The 27,823-nt window shown below is 42.4% G+C and overlaps 1 protein-coding gene across 2 annotated transcripts in view; it reads right to left on the minus strand.

The window, feature by feature from the left end:
* Positions 1 to 27,823, minus strand: part of ZNF385B (zinc finger protein 385B) — a 461,571-nt gene that overhangs the window by 82,509 nt on the left and 351,239 nt on the right. For both annotated transcript variants that reach the window (XM_075286074.1, XM_075286075.1), the window contains one exon: positions 6,035 to 6,145. In XM_075286074.1, coding sequence (XP_075142175.1) covers positions 6,035 to 6,145 — 111 coding nt within the window. The remainder of the gene's footprint in view (positions 1 to 6,034; positions 6,146 to 27,823) is intronic.

The raw sequence follows: 27,823 nt of genomic DNA on the forward strand, positions 1-27,823 counted from the left end.
CTATCTATTGCAATAGTACAATAGGTAGCTGCTTAATATATCACTGTGTGCAGATCAAAATAAAAGGAACCATATACTGTGGCCATAGTGGCTCCTCCACACAATATAAAGTCCCATAGGATTGATATACTGGGTCTAGTCAGAGTCTCCCTATAAGTGTAGGATTGACAAGAGGTTCACACTTATGATAGGTCTAATACCATTATGTGCTTGCTTTCTTTGCATGGTAACAATGCTGTGTATTATATGGTTTGCTGATGACTGGTGGTGCATTGTATAGTTCTGTATGGCACTGTCACTTACACTGGTATTACTGAGACATTGCTGTGCCGCTTCTTGTTCTTTTGCTAGACCACAGGTGGTGTGATGGTTTCCCTATAGGCAGAGCTCATGGCACCTATTGGATGTGCTGCAGGCAGAGTCTTTGTGTGTCTCCCATGGTACTGCCTATGCACATTGGGTCTGATGATTTACTGTCATTCAAAGCTAGCAAAAACACTGTATAGTAGTTTTCCTGAGCTTTTCAGGAGTCTGGTCTGGAGCGGAGCAAGTGATGGCAATAGTCAGGAGTATCAAGGTCCATGTGAGCCTGATACATTAACATTACTGCTGGTCTGCAACTCTAATTTTAGGCCTGGTTCACACAATGTCTTTTGGTCCATAATGTGGCAAGTAGACGCCGCAGGAGCTTTTGCGGGCCGTATACACTCCCATTGATTTCAAAATCATGGCCGCAAAATAGCGCCCATTGAAATCAATGGGAGCGTATACGGCCCGCAAAAGCTCCCGCAGCGTCTACGTGCCACATTACGTGCCAAAAGACACCGTGTGAACCCAACCTATACTCTCAGGATAAGCCAGTACTTTGTGTGTGCTGATGTGAAACTGCTATAATGCAAATTTACCTCAGGAAAAATGCCTGATGAAACTGCGACCATGTTGGTGAGCTTTATTGGCAGTAATTTCTGGAGGCATGGGCACCATGCTGGCTGTCCTGATTCCCTCTATAGATAGACTGGCATAACAGGAGGTGCAATGTCCATGCCTGACGCCATTATACAGCATTAGAGCAGCATCTCCATCATCACAATACTACATATTGAACCACTTAATACAGCTCAGAAATCCCCAAAAATAAAATAGAAGAAGTTGAGCTCCTCCGTAATACCTCCAGTATCTGCCGAGTAATAAACCAGTTTTTGAGAATGTCATTACTACATATACAGATATAGATGTGTGCACATATGTACATATCTATAATACGCGGCTCTCTTGCTGTTGCACACGCTCAGGACATGATACAGACAAATACAGGCGTCATCCAACCTTCTGTAACCTTTTGGTTAAACTGCTTCAGCCTGATATCTTATCACATAAGACAACAAAAATCAATGACATGTCAGTGGAAAAATGTTATCAAAGGCTTTTCACTGGTTTTCAACTTGACTTCTGTGATAAGATATCATTTTGCAGCAGTCTAAGCAATTGCAGACTTGGGTACTCTGGTTTCCTCCCACACTGTAAAGACATACTGATAGGGAATGTATGTGGTGAGCCCTATATGGGACAGTGACTTCAATGTCTGTTGTAAAAGTGCTGCGGAATATGATGGTGCTAAATAAAATGTCATCGATATCCAAAGGCTGGTTCTGCCTAATAAAGTCTTGGTAATATTTTCATTGGATGACCATCAGTTTAATATTAAGATTTTACTACTTAAAATTATTATCTCATCTGCACTTTACACATCTTAGAGATTCAAATCAAATAGAAAATGTCAAAGAAAAACACCATTAACAATAGGATGTACATATGTTAAGATTTTGCGGCCGCAAAATCACGGCCGCAAAATAACGCGGCGTTTACGATCCACACTCCCATTGAAATCAATGGGAGTGTATACGGCCCGCAAAATCTCACACGGCGTATACGTGCCAGGTCACGCGGCACGTTACTCCATGTGAATGCACCCTATTGATGACCTATCTTCAGAATAGACCATTAGTATCAAATGAGTGGATAGCCCCTTTAGGCTAAGGCTTTAGCAGAAGGGAGAAGTATAAGGGTTTCCTGGAAGGGAGAAGTTTAAGTGTTTCCTTTATATTTCCCCTCCTTTTTAAAGTCAGTCTTGGCTTTGACTTCAAAAACTGCAGAAAAATCTGCAACAAAAAAACTGTTTTTCGCAACCTGTAGCCGTTAAAGAGAAGCTGCCAGGTTGATTTGGGACATTAAAGCACCGACAGTTCCATATGGATCATAGGTTTAGTATCTGAAATTGCCCGGTTTTAAAGCCATCCATGCCTGCATTTAAAATAAAATAAACCTTTTTCCTTACCTAGAGATGAGTCCAATGAATCTCATCAGACTCATGTCTTGTGTTTTCAGCTTCCTTGCAGTTCTTCAGTAAAGATGGGGATGTTCACCCTGTCCTCACTGCGCATGCGCTCGAGGTCTAGCACATGCGCACTGAACTTGAAGTGTACTTTTCTGGCTCCAGTGATGAACTAAGCGGTGAGGGAATTAGAGCTGCGGGGGGAGCGTACGGCTTTTTAATTTTTAGTGCAGGCACATATGGCTTTGGGACACAACCATATAGATCTATGAGTGGTTTGGTGTACCTAATCGTCCTGACAGGTTCCCTTTAAAGAGTCATTTCAGGTAAACTGATAGCTGAACTATGCTAAGGAGGCCATTCTCCATTCACAATGTGGATGGCTACATACTCTTTGTAAACTGATACTGTATATGCTAGACAAGCAGATGTGCACCATATAAATGAGATCTAATAAAAGATACTGAAAATCTAAACCTTTGTCAGTCCTAGAATGTCTGTAAAGATAATACTGTATGTAGACACGGCAAACAAGGTTGCCGCCTGAATCTCCGGAAAACAAATTACTATCTGCTTTGTATCTAACAGGTTCAGCTTGTGAACTTTCTGCTGTTCATAACAATGTTCTGCTTATTTGTCCTCGACAAGCACAATAAATAGCATCCTAAATGGAATTGTACACGCATGAGAGCGCCTCTGTCACAATGGAAACACAAATTCCTTAAGCCATTAAGAATAATCCTTATTAGATCTACGGTCATTTGGTACAGCTGACACAACAGAATTGGCACCGTCGCTGGTACGGTTCTATAAACTGGCATTAGTATAAACAGCTGATAAACCAGGCCTAATGTGTCATCTCCGCTTGCCAAAGACAACAATCTCTGTAAGACTTACTGAACATACTTGCAATACCAAGTAAGGAGCGGCCCGTATTTGTATTGTTCTCCTCCTACAGCACTATTTTATTACTCTGAAATTGCTAAGTATATTTCTAGCTCTGAAACACGAAATGATGTTCCGGCTTTTTATTCCATACAAAAACCTCTACAGAATCTAGATTTAATAAAAAAAATAAAAAAAAAATGAAAAAAAGGATCTGGTTGTGTAAGATATAATTCATCCTACATAGGGCTGGTTACGTAAAGGAACTACAGTATCATACTGCGTAATATACTACATATTGTAATACAGAAATAGTCCTATAAAAGATTGGGCATACACATTGGGGCGCAGTTATTAAGCTACTTGTACCTTTTTGGCGACATAGGGGGAACATAATGGAATGACTGATACTTTCCTTCTGGCTTCAAAATAGTAATGAATAGAGATGAGCGAGTAGTATTCGATCGAGTAGGTATTTGATCGAATACTACGGTATTCAAAATACTCATACTCGATCGAGTACCACTCGCTATTCGAATGGAAAAGCTCGATGCAGAACCAGCAATTGATTGGCTGAATGCTATACATTCGGCCAATCAACACTGGTTCTTCTTCTACCTTTAGAAGTCTTCTCCGTGCAGCTTCCCCGCGGCGTCTTCTGGCTCTGAATTCACTCTGCTAGGCATCGGGCCTGGGCAGAGCTGACTGCGCATGCCCGCTTGTAGTGCAGACATGCGCAGTCGGCTCTGCCCAGGCCTGATGCCTGGCAGAGTGAATTCAGAACCGGAAGACGCCGCGGGGACGCTGCAAGGAGAAGACTTCTCGGAGGATCCAGCCCGACCCTCACTCGTGGACTTGGTAAGTGTAATTTGATCGAACGTTGCCTACCCCTGAAACGAGCATTTCCCCCCCCATAGACTATAATAGGGTTCGATATTCGATTCAAGTAGTTGAATATTGAGGGGCTACTCGAAACGAATATCGAACCTCAAACATTTTACTGTTCGCTCATCTCTAGTAATGAATATACTGACCAAATCTGTAATGTGTGAATAAAGCCTTAGGAGCTTAGTAGTATTTATTGGAAAGTCTATTAGGAATGGCTAATGGGATTGCCATGGTTATTGATTTATTTCTGATCTATACTTCACCAATCTACTACTTTCTAATGAATTTGTAGGGGACATCCTTATAAATATTAGATAAGCTCATTAATATAGGTATAAGTGTCTGACATATAGTCTATTGCTCTGTGCATTGAAGCCTATAGTGGTGATGAGTCTATTGACTCTTACATAGATGTACTGTATATATGATCAGTAACACATTGGGGCAGATATTTACACTGAAGGTGACTGTGCTAGGTTCAGAGAGTTGACTCCTTTACTAAAAATCTTCAAAACTCTTTAGAAACGAATCATAAAATAATTTCCAGTCTGACGTGGTATTGTTTATGGCCAATGCCACATTCAGTGGCACAGCGTAAAGTAGGTCTTAAATGGATGACTGTTGTGTTCCTTGTATGAGGAGATACTTCAAAATTCAATGTGTTCCCAAAATGGACATTCAACAGACGGTGCAAAAATGGCAGTCACATAGTTGTGTGAATAAGCCATGAGTCTATAGATCAGTGCCTCTTTTACAGCCTGAACAATGATCCATCTGAATATGCCCTTAGTGCCACACAATGACCTCATACAGGTCAGTATTAACTTCCACCTCTCTTATTAAAATGCGGGTCTATCATCTACTTGGAACACTCCAAGGATTTACGCACACATCGGTGATTTTTTCCGGTGTGCTTTCTGTGTTTTTCAGTCCGCACACTGACCCATTCATGTTTACGCAGAACTTACCTCTCGTTCACACCTGCATTTGATAACCCGTTCAGGGAGTCCTCAATGGGCTCCTATAATGGGGTCCATGTGCTTGCCGTGCGATCTCCGCACTGAACATGCAGAAAGTGAAGTACTTTCCTGTCCGCATGTTCCCTGCAGAGATCTCGCGGCAAGCACATGGACACCATTATAGTCTATGGAGTCCGTGTGCTTTTACTGTACAGCGCTTGCAAATGCATTTGGTATTCTGGTCGGGGAGGCCCCATGTGGACTCCCCCGAATGGAATACAAAAGCAAATGTGAACGAGGGGTTAGTGTTTCTTACAAACTGCGGTTCCATACATACAAAACATAATACAAGTCAATGGGTCACATGGGTGTCATGTTTTCCGGTGGGTGACACCTTCGATATATGGATGGAAAATCCCAGACATGCAGACAGAAAACTACACTGCCATGGATGAACAACAGATGGATGCAAAATGGACACAAACATGTGAATAAGGCTTAAGGGCGAATAAAATGGATTTAACACTTTCCAGTGTTTCCCAACAGGCACGGGCACTACTGTCTCATAGGTAATGTATTCTCGATTTATATGGCTAAATATAAGGCCGCATGCACATGTGTGCACAGTCTTCCTAGTGCCATATTGTCTTGGTGTACTGTTATATAAGAACTGATGGGTGCCATATGTATTATGCAGATATTCTCTCTTACAAACAATGCCTATAGGGGAGAATACATCCATATATATGGCAATAAAGTATGACACAATTTCGACATACAGAATTATAGTAGAGGCCTCATCCACTAGAACAGGAGCCCTATTAATACCGCAGTGTACATGGGGCCTAGAGTAATTTCCATCAATATTGTGTCATATCTCATTTGTTCCCATAGAAATGCTCTCATAGTTAATTCTCTAGTAATAACCCATAGCCTCCTCTTTGTCCATCAGAGTATCATATATACTTACATCCGAATTAAAACGGAGCTGGCAGACATTGCAAGAAATGACTTGTTTTTTCTTTGGGGGAATGGAAACACCAAACGTATGGTTTATGACTGCTTTTTGCACAGGATCCATCTAAAAAGAAAGATAATAGAAATAAAAGCACTGTCTTGCATTGTACACACAGCCATGTTTTGCTGAATATTGGACAGGGACAGATCATATATGACGCTGCCTTCACACTAAGGTGACACCTGTTGCTTGTTGCTAGGTTGGTCAACAATGTAAACACTGTTGTATAATGCACACATCATGTATACGCTGCTGACCGCAACACAAGGTGCCAAGCCATATCAGTTGTATGTGTGTCCATCTGGTCTAATTGTTTCAATGTAATGGTTTTTAGCTCAGTAACACAGGCTATAGGTTATCACTATACATGAGTATCCTAGGAGTATGAAGATCATGTGACCATGAAAATCTATCTGTCCAGAATATTCTCAGATAGTCATGATGACCTACTTTTCCATCAGTCATACCCTTTCCCATCCTTTGGCTGAATTTCATAGACGGACGTCTTTTTTAAACCATGCTAACTATTAGAGATGAGCGAACACTGTTCGGATCAGCCGATCCGAACAGCATGCTTCCATAGAAATGAATGGAAGCACCTGGCACGTACGCTTTGCCGGCGGAGAGTCGCTTAACCCCCCGCGTGCCGGCCGCTTCCATTCATTTCTATGGGAGCATGCTGTGAGCGTGTCAATGGGGCTTATTCACTAATACTAGTACACCACCGAATGCTCCTTTAATATGGATAATTATTGTAGTGTGTGCCGCACTTTTCAATGTAATGGACCTCTCACCCCTTCTTTTTGCCGACACCAGTAAGGCCAGGTTCACACTGAGTATTTTGGCTCGTAATGTGGTACGTAGACGCTGCGGGAGCTTTTGCGGGCCGTATACGCTCCCATTGTTTTCAATGGGAGCCGGTACCGTATACACGGCGCTATTTTGCGGCCGCTGCAAAATCACGGCCGCAAAATAGCGTTGCGTATACGGTACCGGCTCCCATTGAAAACAATGGGAGCGTATACGGCCCGCAAAAGCTCCTGCGGCATCTACATACCACATTACGAGCCAAAATACTCCATATGAACCCGGCCTTACATGGAGGGAGGCTTGACAAAAATGGCGTCTAGCTTGAGCACCAGAAACCTAATCATAATTACATTGTACCCCGAAGTATATCAGATCACAAAAATGATATGTTAGAAGAATTATGCAGACAGTGTACACAGCCTATGGTACATAAGTCTTGATTTATGATTATTATTTCATTCTATTTTAACTAGATAATAATGTAGTCTCCCACTATGGGAAACAGAAGGGATTATATTGTGTAAGTTCCTGTCTGACAGATAACAGGGTAAGAATCAGTGGAACAAAACTGAAAAAAGAGATACGTCCATCAAATCCAACCTATATAATGTCGATCCAAAAGAAGGCAACCCCCCCATAAAGTCAACCAATTGTACCCTATTAAGCCAAGGTTCACATCTGTGTTCAATGACCTTCGGGGTTTCTGTCCCCCATTCCGCTTTAAAAATACATAAACTAGGGGCCACACGGTGGCTCAGTGGTTAGCACTGAAGCCTTGCAGCGCTGGAGTCCTGGTGTTCAAATCCCGCCAAGGGCAAAAAACCATCTGCAAGGAGTTTGTATGTTCTCCCTGTGTTTGCATGGATTTCCATCCCATATTCCAAAAAAGACATAATGATAGGGAAAAATGTACATTGTGAGCTCTATGTGGGGCTCACAATCTACGTGAAAAAAACACACAAAAAAACCCCACATAAACTGGGCAGAAACCCATCGGACACCATCATAGCCTATGGGTGTCTGTGGGTTTCCTCAGGTAACTGCTTTTTAAGTGGATTGGGTTCCAGTTTTTCAGGTCCCTAAGTGAACCCCAATGTAGGGATTATTCATCACCAACTGTAAAGATGGCAATTGAAATATCCCCCTGGACCAATGTCTCATCTCCAGGAATCTAGTGTCCATATTGGTGATTTTATTACTTTTAAGAAAGACAATAACTCTTGAACTTATGCAATGAATCAAACATCACAAGATCTTTTAGCAGGGAATTTCACAATCTCACTGCTCTTTCGGTAAAAAATACCGTCAATAATGATAATAAAACCATATTTCCTGTAGACATAGAGGATGTCACCTTATTACGGATACAGGTCTGGGTGTGAAGATATCATTACAATGATCTCTATACTGACCATTCATATATTTATACACTGTAGCTAGATCATCCCTGAACTGTCCTTTGTAAACCAAGTATCCCAACCTATTTGAAGACCTGTCTTGTTAGTCTGATCAACCAATTCCCTCCGGACAAGCCATTCTAGTTCAGCTATGCCCAGGGCCGCCATCAGGAATTTCGGGGCCCCATACAGCCTAAGTGTCTGGGCCCCCCCCCACCTTATCCCCCCCCCACCTTATTTTGCGTCATACCAATTCTGTATTACATTTACCTTTATTTAGCAGCATTACAAGGCTTAATCAGATTCTATTTGCAGGTAAGATCTGCTACGTGTGACAGCGCCAATAGAGAGCCAACACCATCTATAAGAGCCCTCCTAATAAATCCTCAGGGCTTATTCACATTGCGTTTTTGGCCTCCCTTGCCGGGATACGTTGGTAACCAGTCAGAATCAGCTGTCAACTTATCCATGCACGAAGAACTGGCCATGAAAAAAAAAGGGGGGGCTGCAGTTCTCTGTGCAGGGATAAGTGGGGAGCTGATTGTGACTGGTTACCAACGTATCCCGGCAAGGGAGGCCAAAAACACAATGTGAACACTCCTTTACAGTGAAAGTCCCACCCCCAAACAGGCTGCTATGCTAGTAACATATCAGCCTACATCATTATTATTCTCCAGCTAAAAACTTATATATTATATATTATTGCCCCAGTTCCCTCTCCGCAGTGCCGCACACCCGATGACCCAACAATCCCCCCCGTCCACCCTCTAACATCTTTCCATTGCCCCCTGTACCCATACCTCCCAACTGTTGAAGAACCAAAAGAGGGATAAAATGTGCGCTTTGCGCGCCGCAGGAAAATTTAGCCCCGCCCACTGTTATGTTGACTCCGCCCACTCATTAATTTTCATGTGCCCGCACACAGTATAATCCTCCTACAGTCACCCGTAAATTATATGTCCCCCCTCCGTCTCTCCCCCAGCTTCATATACACCCTTCATCTGCCCCCAGATTCATGTCCCCTCCATCTCTGCCCTCAGATTCATGTCCCCTCCATCTCTGCCCCCAGATTCATGTCCCCCCATCTCTGCCCCCAGATTCATGTCCCCTCCAGTTCTGCCCCCAGATTCATGTCCCCCCATCTCTGCCCCCAGATTCATGTCCCCTCCATTTCTGCCCCCAGATTCATGTCCCCCCATCTCTGCCCCCAGATTCATGTCCCCCCATCTCTGCCCCCAGATTCATGTCCCCCCATCTCTGCCTCCAGATTCATGTCCCCCCATCTCTGCCCCCAGATTCATGTCCCCTCCATCTCTGCTCCCAGATTCATGTCCCATCTCTGCCTCCAGATTCATGTCCCCCCATCTCTGCCCCCAGATTCATGTCCCTCCATCTCTGCCCCCAGATTCATGTCCCCCCATCTCTGCCCCCAGATTCATGTCCCCTCCATCTCTGCCCCCAGATCCATGTCCCCTCCATTTCTGCCCACAGATTCATGTCCCCACATCTCTGGCCCCAGATTCATGTCCCCCCCATCTCTGCCCCCAGTGTCATGCCGTCCTCTCCTTCATCTGCCCCCAGTTTCACGTTCCACATAATCCACATTACACTTACCTTTTCCTCGTTCCCCCGCTGCTCTCTGCGCGCCTCTCTCTCTTATGTCTCTCTCGATGTCATCACATCGCGTCTACACTGCCAGGTAGCCGGCAGCAGCGGCGAAGTGAGGAGCTGACACAGGTCAGCTCCTCGCTTCAGCGGCTGAAGCGAGCTGACCTGTGTCAGCGCCTCGCTTCGCCGCCTCTCTCGCTGACGCTGACACATATGCGGCTGAAGCGAGGAGCTGACCTGTGTCAGCTCCTCGTTTCGCCGCTGCCGCCTTTTTCGCTGACACATATGCGGCTGAGCCAGCCGCATATGTGTCAGCGAGAGAGGCCGCAGCGGCGAAGCGAGGAGCTGACACAGGTCAGCTCCCCTCGCTTCAGCCGCATGTGTCATCGAGAGAGGCGGGCAGCGGCGAAGCGAGGAGCTGACCTGTGTCAGCTCCTCGCTTCAGCCGCGTATGTGTTCAACTCAGATCTGCGTCCTCTGGACGCAGATCTGAGTTGAAAAAAGCAGGACATACAATGACTGCTGCCGGCGCCAGGGGGCCCGGGCCCCCCCAATTTTTAAATTTGGCCGGGCCCCTGACGCCAGTAGCAGTAGTACTGGCCTATCGGCGGCCCTGGCTATGCCCCCCCATATTCACAGGTATCCAATGCACCGTTGACATACTTTCCATATTCACCATAAAATGTATTTTGAGAAATTTTACAACTAAAAATGTGTTTGTTTTCAATAATAAACTTGTCCCAAAATCAACCAAAATCTCAGTTTCTGCTAAGCCCTTGCTAAATAGGATCTTCTACAGACCAAATCAACGTCAACGAAACTAAAATGGCAATTAACCTATTAACCGCTATGCTTGTTGGATAACATAAAATTACTGGAATATCCCTTTAATAATAGGACCCTATATTGCCATGTCATTCCTGTGAACTACAATACAGTTGCAAGATGATTTTCATTGGTTCCCTATAGGAGCAAAAGTTGCAAGCAACTCTGCGAACCCGGTTAAAAATCTGACCCATTGGCGAAACACTGAAGGGGCAAAGGCATGGTAATCTCAAGATTTTATCATAAATCACTAAGCTACTGACACCAAAAGTAAGGAAGTAAGACCCAGTTCACATCTGCATTTGGTATTCCGCTCGTAGAGTCCACTTGGGGACCCCCTGAAAGGAGATCTATATGCATTAAGAAGCGGTTAGCTAAGAGACCACACGGACCCCATAGACTATAATAGGGTCCATGTGGTTTCCGCTCGGTTTCGGTACGAAACATGGGGAGAGAAAAGTGCTGCTTGCACAATTGTATTTGCCTTTAGTACTACAGACACCATAAATGAATTGTAGCGCTTACAAGATATAATACACACTGTAATCCACGGTAGTGGATGTCCCACAAATGGATACCATAACATCATAAACTAGTTATTCTCCTGAAGGTTTGGTGTTCAGCAACATACATATGAAGCAGAGGTATATACATTGCTAAAATCACAAGGATGTAGTACATGTACAGTACCTGCAGACCTACATGAGACCATAGGGCTGGAGCCACACAGTTTTTGTGACTATTTTGATGCAGATTTTGTTGTGGTCTTTTGAGTCAAAACCATAAGTGGATGCGACAAGAATCAGGGCTCGTTCACATCTGTGCCCGGTTTCCGTTCATGCAGGTTTCCGTTTCCTGCACAAAACTGAGCAGGAGACGGAAACCTGCAGGACTCTTTCAAACCCATTCATTTGAATGGATTTGAAAGATGTTCTGCCGTGAGCGCCGGTGAGCGTTTTATGCTCTCCGCCGCAAAACCGTTTTTTTTTTAAATTCGACACAGAGTCGGACATGCAGTACTCTGTGTCCAGTTTAAAAAAAACGCTTTCATGGCAGAGAGCATAAAACGCTCACCGGCGCACACAGCCGGACCCGGTCTGACAGCTTTCCGTCTTCTGCATGCATTCCGTCTTCTGCGCTAGTGTGAACCTAGCATCAGAGGGATAAGTCCTTACTTTATATGCAGTAAATGTAGTGAAATCTACACTAAAAAGCAAAAAATCAAAAACTCAGCCCTAAAAACACATGATAGTGCACTGATACTGTGCTATTCCTGACAAAGTCAGTTTTACTCCAGTTATAGATACAACACTAAATATTGTGTAATCAGAGCTACAACTATAAACCCAATAACAGCCAAACTGAGATGCTCTGCCTATATTGGGGAGTAACAAGTGACCATATGGCCTCATAAAAATTGTAATGGGTCCCAGTGTAACATGGCCATCTTAAAGGTCATGTAATTTAGGATTATTGAAAATATTGAGGATATTGCACAAAGTGATATCATAGTATGAGCCATACAGTGATTTAATAATAATACAAACAGTGATGTCACAATGAAGAAATAAAGCACTGTGATGTCTCAATGTATGGATTATGCACACAGTGATGTCACAGTATGAGGATAAGCTATACAGTGATTTCATAGTATGGGGATAATACACACAGTGATGTCACAATGAAGAAATAAAGCACTGTGATGTCATAATGCATAGATTATGCACACAGTGATGTCACAGTACAAGATAATGCACACAGTGATGTCACAGTAAGAGCACAAGCTATATAGTGATTTAATAGTATGGGGATAATACACACAATGATGTCACAGTGCAGAAATAAAGCACTCAGTGATGTCACAGTACAGAGATAATGCACATAGTGATGTCAGTATAATTATCAACATTGAAGTTGAATCACAGGGGATATAAAAATAAAAAGCAGTGATGTCACAGTACAGGTATAATGCATACATAAAAGCATCATCATGTACATTGGGAAATCATAGCATAGGAAAATGATTATAAAATATTCTCCTAGGCAGGTATTAAAATGTCCAAATACAGTAATGCAGTGATTTCACGGGACAAGAATAATGCAAAAAAGTTCTGCACAGAGAAGGGATAATGCACAAGGTAGAAAATACATGAGGTCTAAATATTCTACACCTCCTTCCATCACTCCATCATTCAGTCTCAGTGGTAATGGGAACCTTTCTTGGCCCCTACATTAGTTACTATGCTTGTTACTCTGGTAGTTACAATCATTGTGCAGCTACAAGTATAACATGACAACCACAAAGAAACTTGCAGAGAAAAACATCATAAAACAATATGAAAACATTATAATAAGACAACTATAATAAGATAACTCAAGGTAACATTTTGCTTCAGCTACCTGAATCTCGTCTCCAGGTATGGTCTGCATGAAGGAATAAGAGTCTGCCCAGCAATGAGGAACTTGTGGCAAAGTCTTGGCCTCTTCAAATGAGAATCCTGTGTCATTGACGGTTGTTAGAAATAGAGCAGATCGTGTCCACAGTCCCTGGCTCTGCAAGCAAATGCAACAAGGACAAAGCAACACAACTTGTCCTCTCTGCAAGTCTCTTGGGCTTTAAAGTGTAAGATTCCCTTCCGAGCAGATGACGACGTTCCCCAAACATGGGAGCTGAGTGGTGTTAGGTCATTATTAAAATTCAGCAAGGTACCACATTAACAATTAAATATGGCTGACACTCAGGTGGATTACTCTATGTTTGAATTGCAGAACTGAATGTGTCGTCGGGTTGTAACTCGATCACTGAGACAATGTAGATACTAACAAATTCTTGTTCAATTAATTCTTTACTTGCTGTAGCCAAAAGGTAACTGGTGGGAGCTTAGGGGAAGCGAACTGATCAAAGTAACACAAATATTACATTTCCAGGTTCATATTAAATGAAAATTAGAATATATCGGGAATTTAGCATGAGATCTGTAGGGTGCAAACCATAACTTTTGCCATCCAGCCTTATGGCCCCTTGTACATCACATTCAACATACCTAGTAGGTACGTTTGCTAAGAAGATTGGATCCTGGTGCAAGGGAGAGTGGAAACTTTCCAAAATATTTAGAAAATAGGGTTCACTCATAATAAAGAGAATCAGATGTTTTAGGGAACAGCAAGTGACGGAGTCTGAGAGATGTCAAATCGAGGAGGATTGAGAGAGTAGTTTGGCACCAAGGATGGTGAGTGTGGATGGATTGCATGAGGCGCATGATAGAACTGTTGTTAGTTTATGTCACTATTAGGCTTGGGGCTGTCCATCCATGATGTGTTGGTGGAATGGAGGCCGAAGCAGCTTGATCATAGTGAGATCGGTACTGGGCTGGAAGCCATAGTGAATAACAAGGGGCCTGTGGAGTTGCTTACTAGAGATGGGTGAACTGATTCACTATCAGATGGATTTGACTCGAAATTCCAAGTGATTTGGTTTTTAACAAAACTCAATATTTTGCAATTTGTCACAGGCGAACTAAAAATGCTGCAACGACATACATTACATGGTGAAAATACTAAAGAGATGTGTCTGTGATATTAGTTGTGGTTCTGGCAACCCCTTACAGCCAAAACTGAGTGGTAGCTGGAAACCTTACAGTGCTAACATCACAGACATAATATAAGATTTTAGCTGAGAAAAACAGAGCCACTTTTAGATGTGTTGATGCTGACACATCATTGAATGATTCAAAGCAATATCTGTATTTTCTACTGGATTACAAGAGCAACAATGCAATAGAACTAGAGGATAATAGTAGTAGGACCATTGGAAGGAAGTTTTATTTTATATTCAATTGTAGGCAGATAGTCAGAAAAGTCATAGGAGTGGAGGGAGGAAGAATTCCTGTGCCGTCCTTTGAGCCTGTCTGCTGCATTTTGCACAAAGTTCTACAGACACTGGAAGTTAACCCTTTTGGTGCCAATAATCTAATTTTGTTGAGTACTGCTTGCAATAGAACACATTTTTTTTTCCATAATACAGTGTCAGATTGATCTGTGACTGTCCACGGAGCACTATAACACTATTTAGAGGAAACTTGGACCACTAAGCGTCTGTACCATGTAACCATGAAGCAATTTTGTAGTCATTGCGGTGTAAAAAAAAGAAACATAAAATCCACAAGACTCGGACATAATCAGAAAAATTCTCAACTGATTGCAAACAAGACATCTTGAAACCGATGAGGTGTGAAAGCACAAAGTATATTAGAAAATTACAGATATTTTCATCATAGAATAAATAAGTTTGCATAAAATTGTAAAACCCTTTTAAATACTGTATTGTAGTTTTTAGTAGTTTATCAATTGTATACTTTACAGATTCTATGGGTTTTCCATACACCTCAGCTTCACAAATAGTTCCCATTATGGACCTGCCCTTATTGCTATCACTATTGATAGTTCAGTGAACCGCAGCAATGTGTATGTAAGTAGCACGCTGAGATAAGTCGCCTTATAGAAGTGCACAGACTGTAGAGGTTCCTTTTATCTGTTCCAAAACAATAGCACGTGTGTAATACATGTATCGTATACATTCTGCCTTGGTGGAGCTATGCTAATAAATTAGAATAGGCATAAACTGCAATTACCATTATCTGCATAGGACATATTTATTGACTGTAAAGCCGCGTCTGACCGTGAAAATTAATTACCAGACAAGAATATTTACTGCGGAAATTTACTTGGAATTTTCCATTTCGGTGCTTTATGTCTATGAAGAACTTAAAATGCAAAGCAATCTGTCCATGCAGAAAGAAGCAAAGTGATAAGCATTCTCTACTAGATACATGACTGCAATGTAGGGTCATTGTGGGAACGATAAGGACATGGAAACACTGCACATTATGTGGTTAGCCAGTAATAAGTCAATTTACAGAGACACATAGTTAAGAAAAACCCTTGTTAGTATGGGTCATCTCATGGTAGGAGAACCATGCGGTGTAGAAGATTTTGCAGTTTACTTATGCATGTAATTCAATGACTCGCTAATGTACGAATGGCTTGTTACAAATTCTGAAAATATATCTTAAAGGGAGCCTCTTAGTCATACTGTAGGGCCATGTAAAGACCTTCAAAGGGATTCTGTCATTAAAATGCAATTTTTTCTGGGTACCACATCAGAATAGCCTTAAGAAAGGCTATTCTTCTCCTACCTTTAGATGTCTTCAGTATAAATCCTGGTTTTCGTTGGTATGCAAATGAGTTCTCTCGCAGCACCTGGGGCAGGCCCCAGCGCTCAAACAGCACTGGGGGCGTCCTCAATGCTGCGAGAGAACTCTCCAACGCCACCTCCATCTTCTTCTGGAACGGCCTCTCTTCGCTTCTTCTTCCGGCGCTGACTTCAAACTTCTAGGCCTCAGGCCTAGGGCAAAGCCAACTGCGCATGCCCGCTAGCCACAAGAAAATGGCTGCTTGCACAGTATTGTAAGTGGCCATTTTCTTGTGGCCGGCAGGCATGCGCAGTCGGCTGCCCGAGGCCTAGAAGTTTGAAGCCAATGCCAGAAGAAGACATGAAGAGAGGCCATTCTAGAAGAAGATGGAGAATTCTCTCACAGCATTGTGGACGCCCCCCATACTGTTTGAGCGCTGAGGCCTGCCCCCAGTGCTGCGAGAGAACTCATTTGCAGACCGACGAAAACGGGGATTAATATTGAACGACGGCACGGAGAAGACATCTTAAGGTAGGAGAAGAATAGCAATTCTTAAATTGCATTTGAATGATAGAATCCCTTTAATAGAAAGGCAGAAACGGGTTAAGGCAGTATGTGCACCAGCTCTCCTAATAAATCTCCACCCAGGCCATACCTTGAATTGTCTTTGATATCCTCAGGCTCTGTCTGTATTACGGCTGCCTGTGTGGAACGCCCCAGTGACAGTACTACCCATTTTCCTGGCTGTATTTCCCACCAGTGGCGTAACTACCACCATAGCAGCGGTAGCAGCTGCCACAGGGCCCGGGACATTAGGGGCCCGGTGACAGCTGCTACCGCTGCTATCATTATGCTCGGAGGTCTTTTCGGACCCCCGAGTATAATGATCGGGGCCCCCTGTTGGTGGAATACTTTCCACCAACAGGGGGCCCCGAAGCTGCAGCAACGGCTGAGACACAGGAGCTGCAGCTCTGGCTCCTGTCAGCGCTGCAGGACGTTCCCCCTCTCTCCCCCCCTCCCTTTCTCTGTCTGTCCTCTGCCCACCAATGAGAGGAGGAGGCGGGGCTTATCCCTGCCGTCCAGCACAGAAGAGAAGAGGAAGAAGCTGCTCTAGGAAAATGAAACTGAAGCTACACAGGTACGTACTGGGGTTACTTATTACTATCAGGCATTTGGGGTGATTACTTGTGTTTTAGTAACTCCATGTGCCTCATAGTAATAGCAGTTAACCCCATCATCTCCCTCACATTAACCCCTGTTTGTCTCACCATAAGAGTTACTGATATGTGAGACATATGGGGGTAATAGTAATGAAGATACTTTATTATTACCTCCATGTCTCTCACATATCAGTAACTCTTATGGTGAGGCAGACAGGGGTTAATGTGAGAGAGATGATGGGGTTAACTTCTATTAATATGAGGCACATGGAGTTACTAAATTGTAATGCACAGGACCAGATTTTTTTTTATCCACAATTTGTCCTGGTATAGCGGTCAGCGGTGACAGTATTTAGTCCTGTAGGGGCCACTAAGGGACATAATACTGTGTGCAGGGGCCACTAAGGGACATAATACTGTGTGCAGGGGCCACTATGGGACATAATAGAGCGCGCAGGAATGCGTAGGAGGGACTCGGTCGAGATCTTCGGTGTCGGGGGGGCCCCATGTCAAAAGTTCGCCACAGGGCCCCGCCATTCCTAGTTACGCCACTGTTTCCCACCATTAGATTTAAGCATTTTGTGAGATATGAGATTCAGGAAACATCAAAGGCACCTTTTTAGATGGTTCTTGTCCTCTCCATATATTGTCTCAAATTAAAATTTTCCAGTTGCAGATACTGAACACAATGTACAGTTTCTGCATTCTCTCTCTTTGAATATAATACAGCATTGTATATAGGACTGAGCCATAGATGGTGTGAGGTATAAATATTCATGGGGTAAGCTCAGTCCTGTCATAAACACGTCTTAAATATTATCAGATGTCCTTGTGAAACAACCTGAGCAAAATCAATACGCTACTTCTGACAGTTGTGCCATCTAACAAAATGTAACGTATCTTTATTCCTATATAAATACCAGGAATGCCGCTAATCTCATTTATTATACATGCAGTCACGTGTTGATCAAAAATGCAGAATGAAATGCAATTGTTTTAGAATAAGGTGTAGTGACAACAATACAGATGGTCAAACGTGCCAAAGGTTTAACCGTATCAGTGTTGTCCTGGTTGATGTAGTAAAAAAGTGACGCCCCGACTTGTGATGTTATTTTTAGTTGATCCCCTCTAATAATCAGGAGTGGATTTACCGATGACCTGTAAACTTATACAGTAAAATGTAGGTCCATATAGGTGTATGGCATGTGGACTTTTTATGGAGACTCAAAAAAGAATAAAATAAAGAATATGCACAGTTCCAAGACTAGTTCTATACTGTGCAATATATATACCAGTAGATATATACATTTGTATATATCATGGGCAGCATGGTGGCTCAGTAGTTAGCTCTGTAGCCTTACTACGGAGCTGTCCCTTTGTTTGTGTGGGTTTCCTCTAAGTACTCTGGTTTCTTCCCACATTCCAAAAACATGTAGATTGTGAGCCCTGAATATCGATATCTATGACAATATCTATAAAGCGGCGTTCACACTACCGCCACTGTCCACCCTAGGATTTCTGCCAATAAAGAGGCTGTCACACTGCTAGTAAGCACATAGTGAAATTAGGAAATTGCTTCTGCTTAGTTATAAATTCTTTAAAACTTAAACATAAACTTTATCATAGTTTCAGTGGTCACCGACCTTTCAACAAACTTTGCATAAATCAATAGTACAGTTTGCGTGCATAAAAACTAATACTATTTCTGGCCTTTACATAATTTGTATTTTTAACAATTTTCGCTTCAGTAGACTCTACTCATTTTCAATTCCTCCTGAGCTTGTGTGTAGAGACTAGCGATAAAGATGTCTCCCATATGCTACACAGAGAAAACCAAGGAGCATATGCTAACTGCCTCTCACTCACTCAGCAGTAGATCCTATAATAGGAGCCATATTCATTTGAATAAAGCACTTGGGGTGAGATAGAAACTTCATATATTAGTTGCTGTGGTCTCTGTATGACTCTTTTCCTCATCTGATTCCTACTCAATCTTCCCTTTCCTTTCCAACAATTTTATTGCTCTAGTACGGTTCTCGAATTTTCTGACAACAGGACCACATTTTGAGTAAGACTTTAGTTCGGGACCTCCAACAACCCAAAGTTCAGCTATTTTTGGTCTCTGTACTGCTTTTCAGCTGTATACTGCCTCTGATCTACCTTATCTTCCTTCTCACTCACCTGTTACACACAAACAGCTCTGCTACCTGAATGTTCTCCCCCCACATAACTCTGCTTCCTCCATGTTCTCTCCCACATACATCTCCACTATCTCCATACCCACAATTCTGCTACCTCTATAGATACACACATACAACACTGCTTCGCCCATGCTTTCCTTCCTGAACACACAGCTCTGTTACTTCTGAGCTTCTCCCCTATGCCTGCTACCCCCATGCACTCAGCCCTGCTGCCTTTATGTTCCCACACACTCAGCTCTGCTATGTTCAAATTTCCCACCACATACTCAGCTCTGCTATGTTCAATTTTTCTCCCACACAACTCTGTGAAATCCACACCCACTGCTCATCTCTGCTATATTACACTGCTAAATTGCGCGCGCAAAATTATGCGCGTTTTATGCCCGTAACGATCCATTGAAATGAATGGGATCTGTTTTGAGCACTCACATTCTGACACATGTATACATGCCAGAATACGCGCCCTAAACTCCATGTGAACTGGCCCTTAGTGGAACCAATCGTTCACACAATTCCTGCCGAAAAATGTCACAGATATAACAAAATCTCCCCAGAGTTTATACAATATGCATTGTAAGTTGCAATAAAGAGAAACTAAGTTTCACTAACAGATAGACAGAAAACTTTCCACCTCTTTCAATGTGCATCATAAAATATGCAAACAGAAGGAAGAACAGTTTGGTTTCAATAGAATGAGGCATAACAGGGAAAAGAGACATTGCAGGAGAAGCCCAAACCCTTGAGCTGGAAATAAAAGATATTACGGGATAAGAGCACATCTGGCCCTGTACATACACCAACTGCAAATTCAGCAGCAAAAAGCAAAGGTCACAGCAAAGAGGATAATTGTGGAGGACTTTAATAATGCGGTGATTAATTGTTCTGGGATCACTGATCTGTTCGAGGAAGAAGCTTATAGAAAGTGATTTTCTCCACCATAAATGTAGATGTTCTGGTAGACATTAATGACTGTACTATGTAAGTGCAGAGATCTGTACATTTGCAGAGTTATTCAGGGACTCCCTGAGATTGTGGTGACAGATGCACTACAGGTTTTACCGTTTGACTTTTTCAGCCGAGAACAATGCCTTGTACTCCAGTACTTGCCTAACTTAGAAGAACTATATCATTAAAAGGGAATGTGTCATCAGAAAATGACCTATTTTTATTCAAGTATTATAGAATATTCGGTGAGGTTTTAAAATGTTTTCATGACACTATACATATATATATATATATATATATATATATAAAATCCTAAAAATCTTCTGACTTTGTCCACTGGGCCATACAATATACTGTCTTTGTGGCAGCCCTATCACTTATCAGCACAGTGAAACAGAATCCACCAATCACAATAGAGGATTTTACATCTTATCTTCTCCCATCTCTATACAATGACCGAGCCCGGGTCACAGAGCATAGAACCTGGAAAAATCTCCCATACAAATGAATAGCTTCTGTGCCAGACCATTGTGTCTATGGCTTTGTTCCTTTTATAGGAAACAGGAAGTCACAGAATGTTTTGGGCTTAGTGGCAAAAGTAGGAATCGCAAGATCTGTAGGATTGTTCTTCTTTAAATATAGATGTTACTTTAGAAAATGAAAAACACATCACCAAAAATTCTCAAAAAATATGTTTAACAACTTTCGGACTGCCCATGCAGTATATATGTCCGGAACTGGTTGTACCAGTGCGTCCATGTAACTACAGCCGGAGCTCCCGTAGAGAAAGCAGGGAAGGTTTATTACCATCTCTGCCTTCCCAAACACTGTGTACACAGCACTCAATGAGCACTGTATACACAGCTATGGGCTCTAGTTATACATACCTCCCAACTTTTGAAAAGTAGAAAGAGGGACAAAATGTGAGGCACGCGCACCGTGGCAAATTTGGGTCCGCCTACTTTTATGTTGACTCCGCCCATTCTCATTCAAGTGCTCCCATACAGTATAATCCTCCTACAGTCACCCGTAAATTATATGCCCCCCCTCTATCTCTCCCCCAGTTTCATATACACCCTTCATCTGCCCCCAGATTCATGTCCCCCATCTCTGTCCCCAGATTCATGTCCTCCCATCTCTGCCCCCAGATTAATGTCCCCCCATCTCTGCCCCCAGATTCATGTCCCCCCATCTCTACCCCCAGATTCATGTCCCTCCATCTCTGCCCCCAGCTTCATGTCCCTCCATCTCTGCCCCAGATTCATTTCCCCTCCATCTCTGCCCCAGATTCATTTCCCCTCCATCTCTGCCCCCAGATTCATGTCCCCCCATCTCTGCCCTCAGATTCATGTCCCCCCATCTCTGTCCCCAGATTCATGTCCCCCCCATCTCTGCCCAAAGATTCATGTCGCCCCCATCTCTGCCCCCAGATTCATGTCCCTCCATCTCTGCCCCAGATTCATTTCCCCTCCATCTCTGCCCCCAGATTCATGTCCCCCCATCTCTGCCCCCAGATTCATGTCCCCCCATCTCTGTCCCCAGATTCATGTCCCCCCATCTCTGCCCCCAGATTCATGTCCTCTCATCTCTGCCCCCAGATTCATTTCCCCACATCTCTGCCCCAGATTCATTTCCCCTCCATCTCTGCCCCCAGATTCATGTCCCCCATCTCTGCCCACAGTTTCATGTCCCTCCATCTCTGCCCCCAGTGTCATGCCGTCCCCCCCTTCATCTGCCCTCAGTTTCATGTTCCACCTCAATGTGTACACACATTACACTCACCTTTTCCTCGCTCCCCCGCCGCTCTCTCCGCAGTCTCGCTAATACTGTTGTAGGCGCGATGTGACGTCATCACATCGCGTCTACACAGCCACTAGCCGGAATGCAGCGGCAAAGCAAGGAGCTTAGCTCTGACAGCTCCTTGCTTTAGTCGCGTATGTATTCAACTAAGATCTGCGTCCTCCGGACGCAGATCTGAGTTGAAATCGGGACATACCTCCCTCCAACCAGGACCGTGGGACACGTCACTGAAATCGTAAATGTCCCGCAGAAATCGGGACGGTTGGGAGGTATGGTTATGGACAACAGGCTGTATTCCTTCTGTAACTGGAGCTAAATGTACCAGACCCAGTTAAAGGGGAAGTCAGCCTCCCCCACAAAAAAAAGTGATCAGATGTCCCCAAAGGTCTATTAAGATTATGGGGACAAAATATAAAACAAAAATAATGAAAATGATTAAATAAAAATTAAATATTAATTAAATAAAATAATTTTAAAAAAATTGAAAATAAATAAAATAATACATCAATAACACCCCCGATGACACCATAAAAAAGTTTTTTAATAGCACTTTGTGAAAAACAGACACCTTTCTCAATGCTTTTATTTATATTTTCCCGGATATAAAAAAAAAGTTAACACATGCAAAAATAAAAACATAAAAATAAAGCCCTATATTTCACCAAAATAAAGAAGCAGAAGTTAGTTGAATAACCCAAATGATAAAAATTAGAGATGATTCAAATACTAGATTCAAATAGTTTCGAATTCCTCTGCTCCCAAAGGAATGCATGGGAGTGGCCGCACACCAAGAGGAGTTAAATGCTGCCCGTCAGCGCCGGCCGCTCCCATGCATTCCTATGGAGTGAGGTATTCGAACCTAGTATTCGAGTAACTTTAATAAAAATGTTAAAGCCCTCAAAACCGCACATACATAAAACCCAAAATTGTTTCTGGTCTTGAACCTCAAATTGGCCCGGTCCTGAAGTGGTTATCATAAGAACATGATGTAAACAATAGGTCATTTCTTGGTGACCCGTTCACTTTTAAGTTTTATGGTTTGTATACAGTATACCAAAACTCCAGAATGGACAAAACCAATGTGATACATAGATTAATAGAAAAAAGGTGGCGGTATTTGTCATTGGTGCCCTGGATACGGCTGTCGTAGTAAATAGCCATGTTCCCCATATGTCATTCATTATCATTGACTCTAAAAAAGTTTTTTTTTCCATTGTGTATATTTTTTTCACCATTAGAAAAAGCCCTGCATGCAGAACAATACTAATGTGAACCTAGCCTTACTTGTGAATGATCTGTAATACAAACATAACTACCTGTGTAAGGACGGCGTCTCTTTAAATATTTTAAGGCTACATTTCTAGGTACATCCATTATGGAATATCAGTCACCGGGCCGGTAAGTTGAGAATGAAGCCGTGCTCAGGATAGTGGGGTGTGACCAATGTACGAATGATAATGAAGATCACTTCACTGTATTACTTTACATAGAAAATAGATATCTAGTAACAAAACTAAAGTCCAAGGAATGTATCAGTATCTACTAAGAAGTTACAGGATGAGAAGCCTAATGCAAGAACGCAACTATGGACATGCACATCCGGTTATTAAGACTAATGGGATATACAGTTGTAAGAACTTAAACGTTAACCTACTGTATCTGTAATTAGTTTTTTCTAGTATCTTTTTCATTGATATAAGAATGAATGTAGATTTTATCCAGATTTTCCACTAAAAGATGCAGTTGGAAGACAACACCAAAATGTTAAGTGTGATCTTGGCCTTCAGTTATATTTGTATCTTGAGGTGAGATTATACATTAGATTATTTTTCCATTCTAATTTTTAGCAGCCATCCAGAATAACTCGCTCGGCTTCACTTCTCATTGCACACTTACGCGCTCTCCCAAGAACTGCATAAGACTAACGGCCTCTTCCTTCTTCCCAGAACGCTTGAGGTGGGTCATACCAAGTCTCTGATTCAGTAGTGGTACAGCTCATTGATAGCGGTAACTTACACCCTATATACACATTACAGTATAAACATATGATATACAGTCCTATGAAAAAGTTTGGGCACCCCTATTAATCTTAATCATTTTTAGTTCTAAATATTTTGGTGTTTGCAGCAGCCATTTCAGTTTGATATATCTAATAACTGATGGACACAGTAATATTTCAGGATTGAAATAAGGTTTATTGTACTAACAGAAAATGTGCAATATGCATTAAACCAAAATTTGACCGGTGCAAAAGTATGGGCACCTCAACAGAAAAGTGACATTAATATTTAGTAGATCCTCCTTTTGCAAAGATAACAGCCTCTAGTCTCTTCCTGTAGCTTTTAATCAGTTCCTGGATCCTGGATAAAGGTATTTTGGACAAACAATTCAAGTTCAGTTAAGTTAGATGGTCGCCGAGCATGGACAGCCCGCTTCAAATCATCCCACAGATGTTCAATGATATTCAGGTCTGGGGACTGGGATGGCCATTCCAGAACATTGTCATTGTTCCTCTGCATGAATGCCTGAGTTGATTTGGAGCAGTGTTTTGGATCATTGTCTTGCTGAAATATCCATCCCCGGCGTAACTTCAACTTCGTCACTGATTCTTGAACATTATTCTCAAGAATCTGCTGATACTGAGTGGAATCCATGCGACCCTCAACTTTAACAAGATTCCCGGTGCCGGCATTGGCCACACAGCCCCAAAGCATGATGGAACCTCCACCAAATTTTACAGTGGGTAGCAAGTGTTTTTCTTGGAATGCTGTTTCTTTTTGGACGCCATGCATAACGCCTTTTTTTTTATAACCAAACAGCTCAATCTTTGTTTCCAAAATGAAGTTGGCTTCTCCAAATGTGCTTTTGCATACCTCAGGCAACTCTATTTGTGGCGTACGTGCAGAAACGGCTTCTTTCTCATCACTCTCCCATACAGCTTCTCCTTGTGCAAAGTGCGCTGTATTGCTGACTGATGCACCGTGACACCATCTGCAGCAAGATGATGCTGCAGCTCTTTGGAGGTGGTCTGTGGATTGTCCTTGACTGTTCTCACCATTCTTCTTCTCTGCCTTTCTGATATTTTTCTTGGCCTGCCACTTCTGGGCTTAACAAGAACTGTCCCTGTGGTCTTCCATTTCCTTACTATGTTCCTCACAGTGGAAACTGACAGGTTAAATCTCTGAGACAACGTTTTGTATCCTTCCCCTGAACAACTATGTTGAACAATCTTTGTTTTCAGATCATTTGAGAGCGGGCTGTCCATGTTCGGCGACCATCTAACTTAACTGAACTTGAATTGTTTTGTAGAAAGAAATGGTCCAAAATACCTTCATCCAGGATCCAGGAACTGATTAAAAGCTACAGGAAGCAACTAGAGGCTGTTATCTTTGCAAAAGGAGGATGTACTAAATATTAATGTCACTTTTCTGTTGAGGTGCCCATATTTTTGCACCGGTCAAATTTTGGTTTAATGCATATTGCGCATTTTCTGTTAGTACAATAAACCTCATTTCAATCCTGAAATATTACTGTGTCCATCAGTTATTAGATATATCAAACTGAAATGGCTGCTGCAAACACCAAAATATTTAGAACTAAAAATGATTAAGATTAATAGGGGTGCCCAAACTTTTTCATAGGACTGTAAGGTACCAACATCTGCATGTATAAATACTGTTCATAGTCATCATAATAATCCGATCACAAGTTGGATCTTTGTAGTTCCATATACCCAGACCTTACAAGTAACATTATTTATAGGATTTCTTAAAATCAGGTCTTAGGTTTACTACAAGAACCCGTATTATTTTAGTGCTGGATGTAGCATCTCATACAAAAGTACAAATAAATATTGAACGCGTCTATAAAAAGAATTCAAGACAGACTTCTTAAGTCCAGACAAAGAAAAGAGTTCAAAGAAAGGGAAGGAGATGGAGCTCGCTCTCCTCTAATTGTCCCACTAGCAGTTCCGTCATGAACACTAGTCACCTGTAGTATTTCTCCACTCTATAGAGACTTGATAATGAGTAGTGTTGGCTGGACAGCTGTGCTGGATCTCATCTTCCAAGAACATAGGTCATGAAACCGAGACAATTCAACAAGATGAAAACCTATGGCGGATCCCAAAAGGGACAACGTACGGCTTCATCCTAACAAGTATCTGTCTGTGGGGTATACAGCTTAACAGAAAGGGAGCCTGCTGTCATTACTATACAATACACCTTCTGACACTGAAGAAAGAAGAAACAGAACTTTATTACTTAGGGTCTGCTCATATTTTTTATTCTTAAATTCTGGTGTAGGTACCGTATATACTCGAGTATAAGCCGAATTTTTCAGCCCAGTTTTTGTGCTGAAAAAGCCCCCTCGGCTTATACTCGAGTCAGCAAAATAAAAAAATATTTTTTTTTTCTTTTACTGGGTTACTGGGAGGGGGGGGGGGTCTATGTCCAGCCACAATATCAATGTATAGAATCTCCCATAAAACAGTGCAAAAACAAAAAAAAGGAAGATTAAAAAAAAAAAAAAAAAAAGTTGTAAATCACTCTCACTTTTCCTAGAATACATACTAAAGTAGAAACTTACTATGAAACACATACACATTAGGTATCCCTGTGTCTGAAAGTGCCCCGTCTACTGAATATATCTGCAGTGCTCCTGTTCCGTCGGGAAGGGGTTATAGGAGCACTGCAGATACCCTATATTCAGCCAGACTGAATTCCAAGTGGGGGAAGAAAAAACAGTCCTCAAGCTCAGGGAAGGGGCAGACAGACAACCAAAACACCCCCTCCCCTTTCCCAGCACCCAGCAACTACTGCACCCAAAAACTTCGACCATTTTAATTTTTGAAATTTTCCAGTAGCTGCTGCATTTCCCCCCTAGGCTTATACTCGAGTCAATAAGTTTTCCCAGTTTTTTGTGGTAAAATTAGGGGCCTCGGCTTATAGTCGGGGTGGCTTATACTCGAGGAGTATTCCACTATATATCTCTAGGCCTCTGACATATCACACTTTATAGGTATATAGCAACGTACAGTCCATCAGCCATTGACTCCCACTGCCATAAATTCAGCAGGCGACATTCCTTAGGCTGTGAAAGTTTGTATGTAGCCGAATGGTTATGGAGTACGTTTTCAGATGGCCGTTGGTCAAAAATATCAATGTTTGGCATGATTCTTCACTTTTGGTTAATCATTCTGATCATCAGCCAACATGGCCAGTGATTAGCCAAGTTGTACAGGCTGACTGCGTGATTGGTAGCCCTTTCATCTAATGAACACAGAATTGGATCTGCAATAAGTATCTTCTTATAAGTGAGCATTGATGTCCAGATCCAGGAGAGGAGGAGGCGGAGTGAAGTTTCACCAGATGCTGTGATCTCCCAGAAGGCTTGATAGTATAAACTGGAAATTGGCCTGATGGAGACACCTTTTAGGCGTTGAAACACATTGCCTTTTATGTCCTTGGAACTAATAAACTCATTTTGTTTTATTTGCCCTTGTGCTCTACATTTTCCCGTTTTTTTTCTATATTTTCTTCAATTTCGCACCACCACCCACTTTGTGATATGGTGTCTGGATAAGAGCTGCAACTGGACCAGTGGACTCTCTTTGAGTCTGTCACCCACCCAACGGGCGCCAGGTCACCAGTTTTTCTATTATTTTCGTAAAACATATTCAAAACAACCAATGTTAAGCCTACACGTACGAGCCATATTACTCTTGTGTTGCTATCCTTATACAGTATTTGGCCATATAGTGTGTGTTTTTTTCTATCTATATATTCAGGGGCACGGGGCAGTT

Source organism: Leptodactylus fuscus, chromosome 8 (assembly GCF_031893055.1).
Source record: "Leptodactylus fuscus isolate aLepFus1 chromosome 8, aLepFus1.hap2, whole genome shotgun sequence".
In the NCBI taxonomy this organism is placed as follows: Eukaryota; Metazoa; Chordata; class Amphibia; order Anura; family Leptodactylidae; genus Leptodactylus; species Leptodactylus fuscus.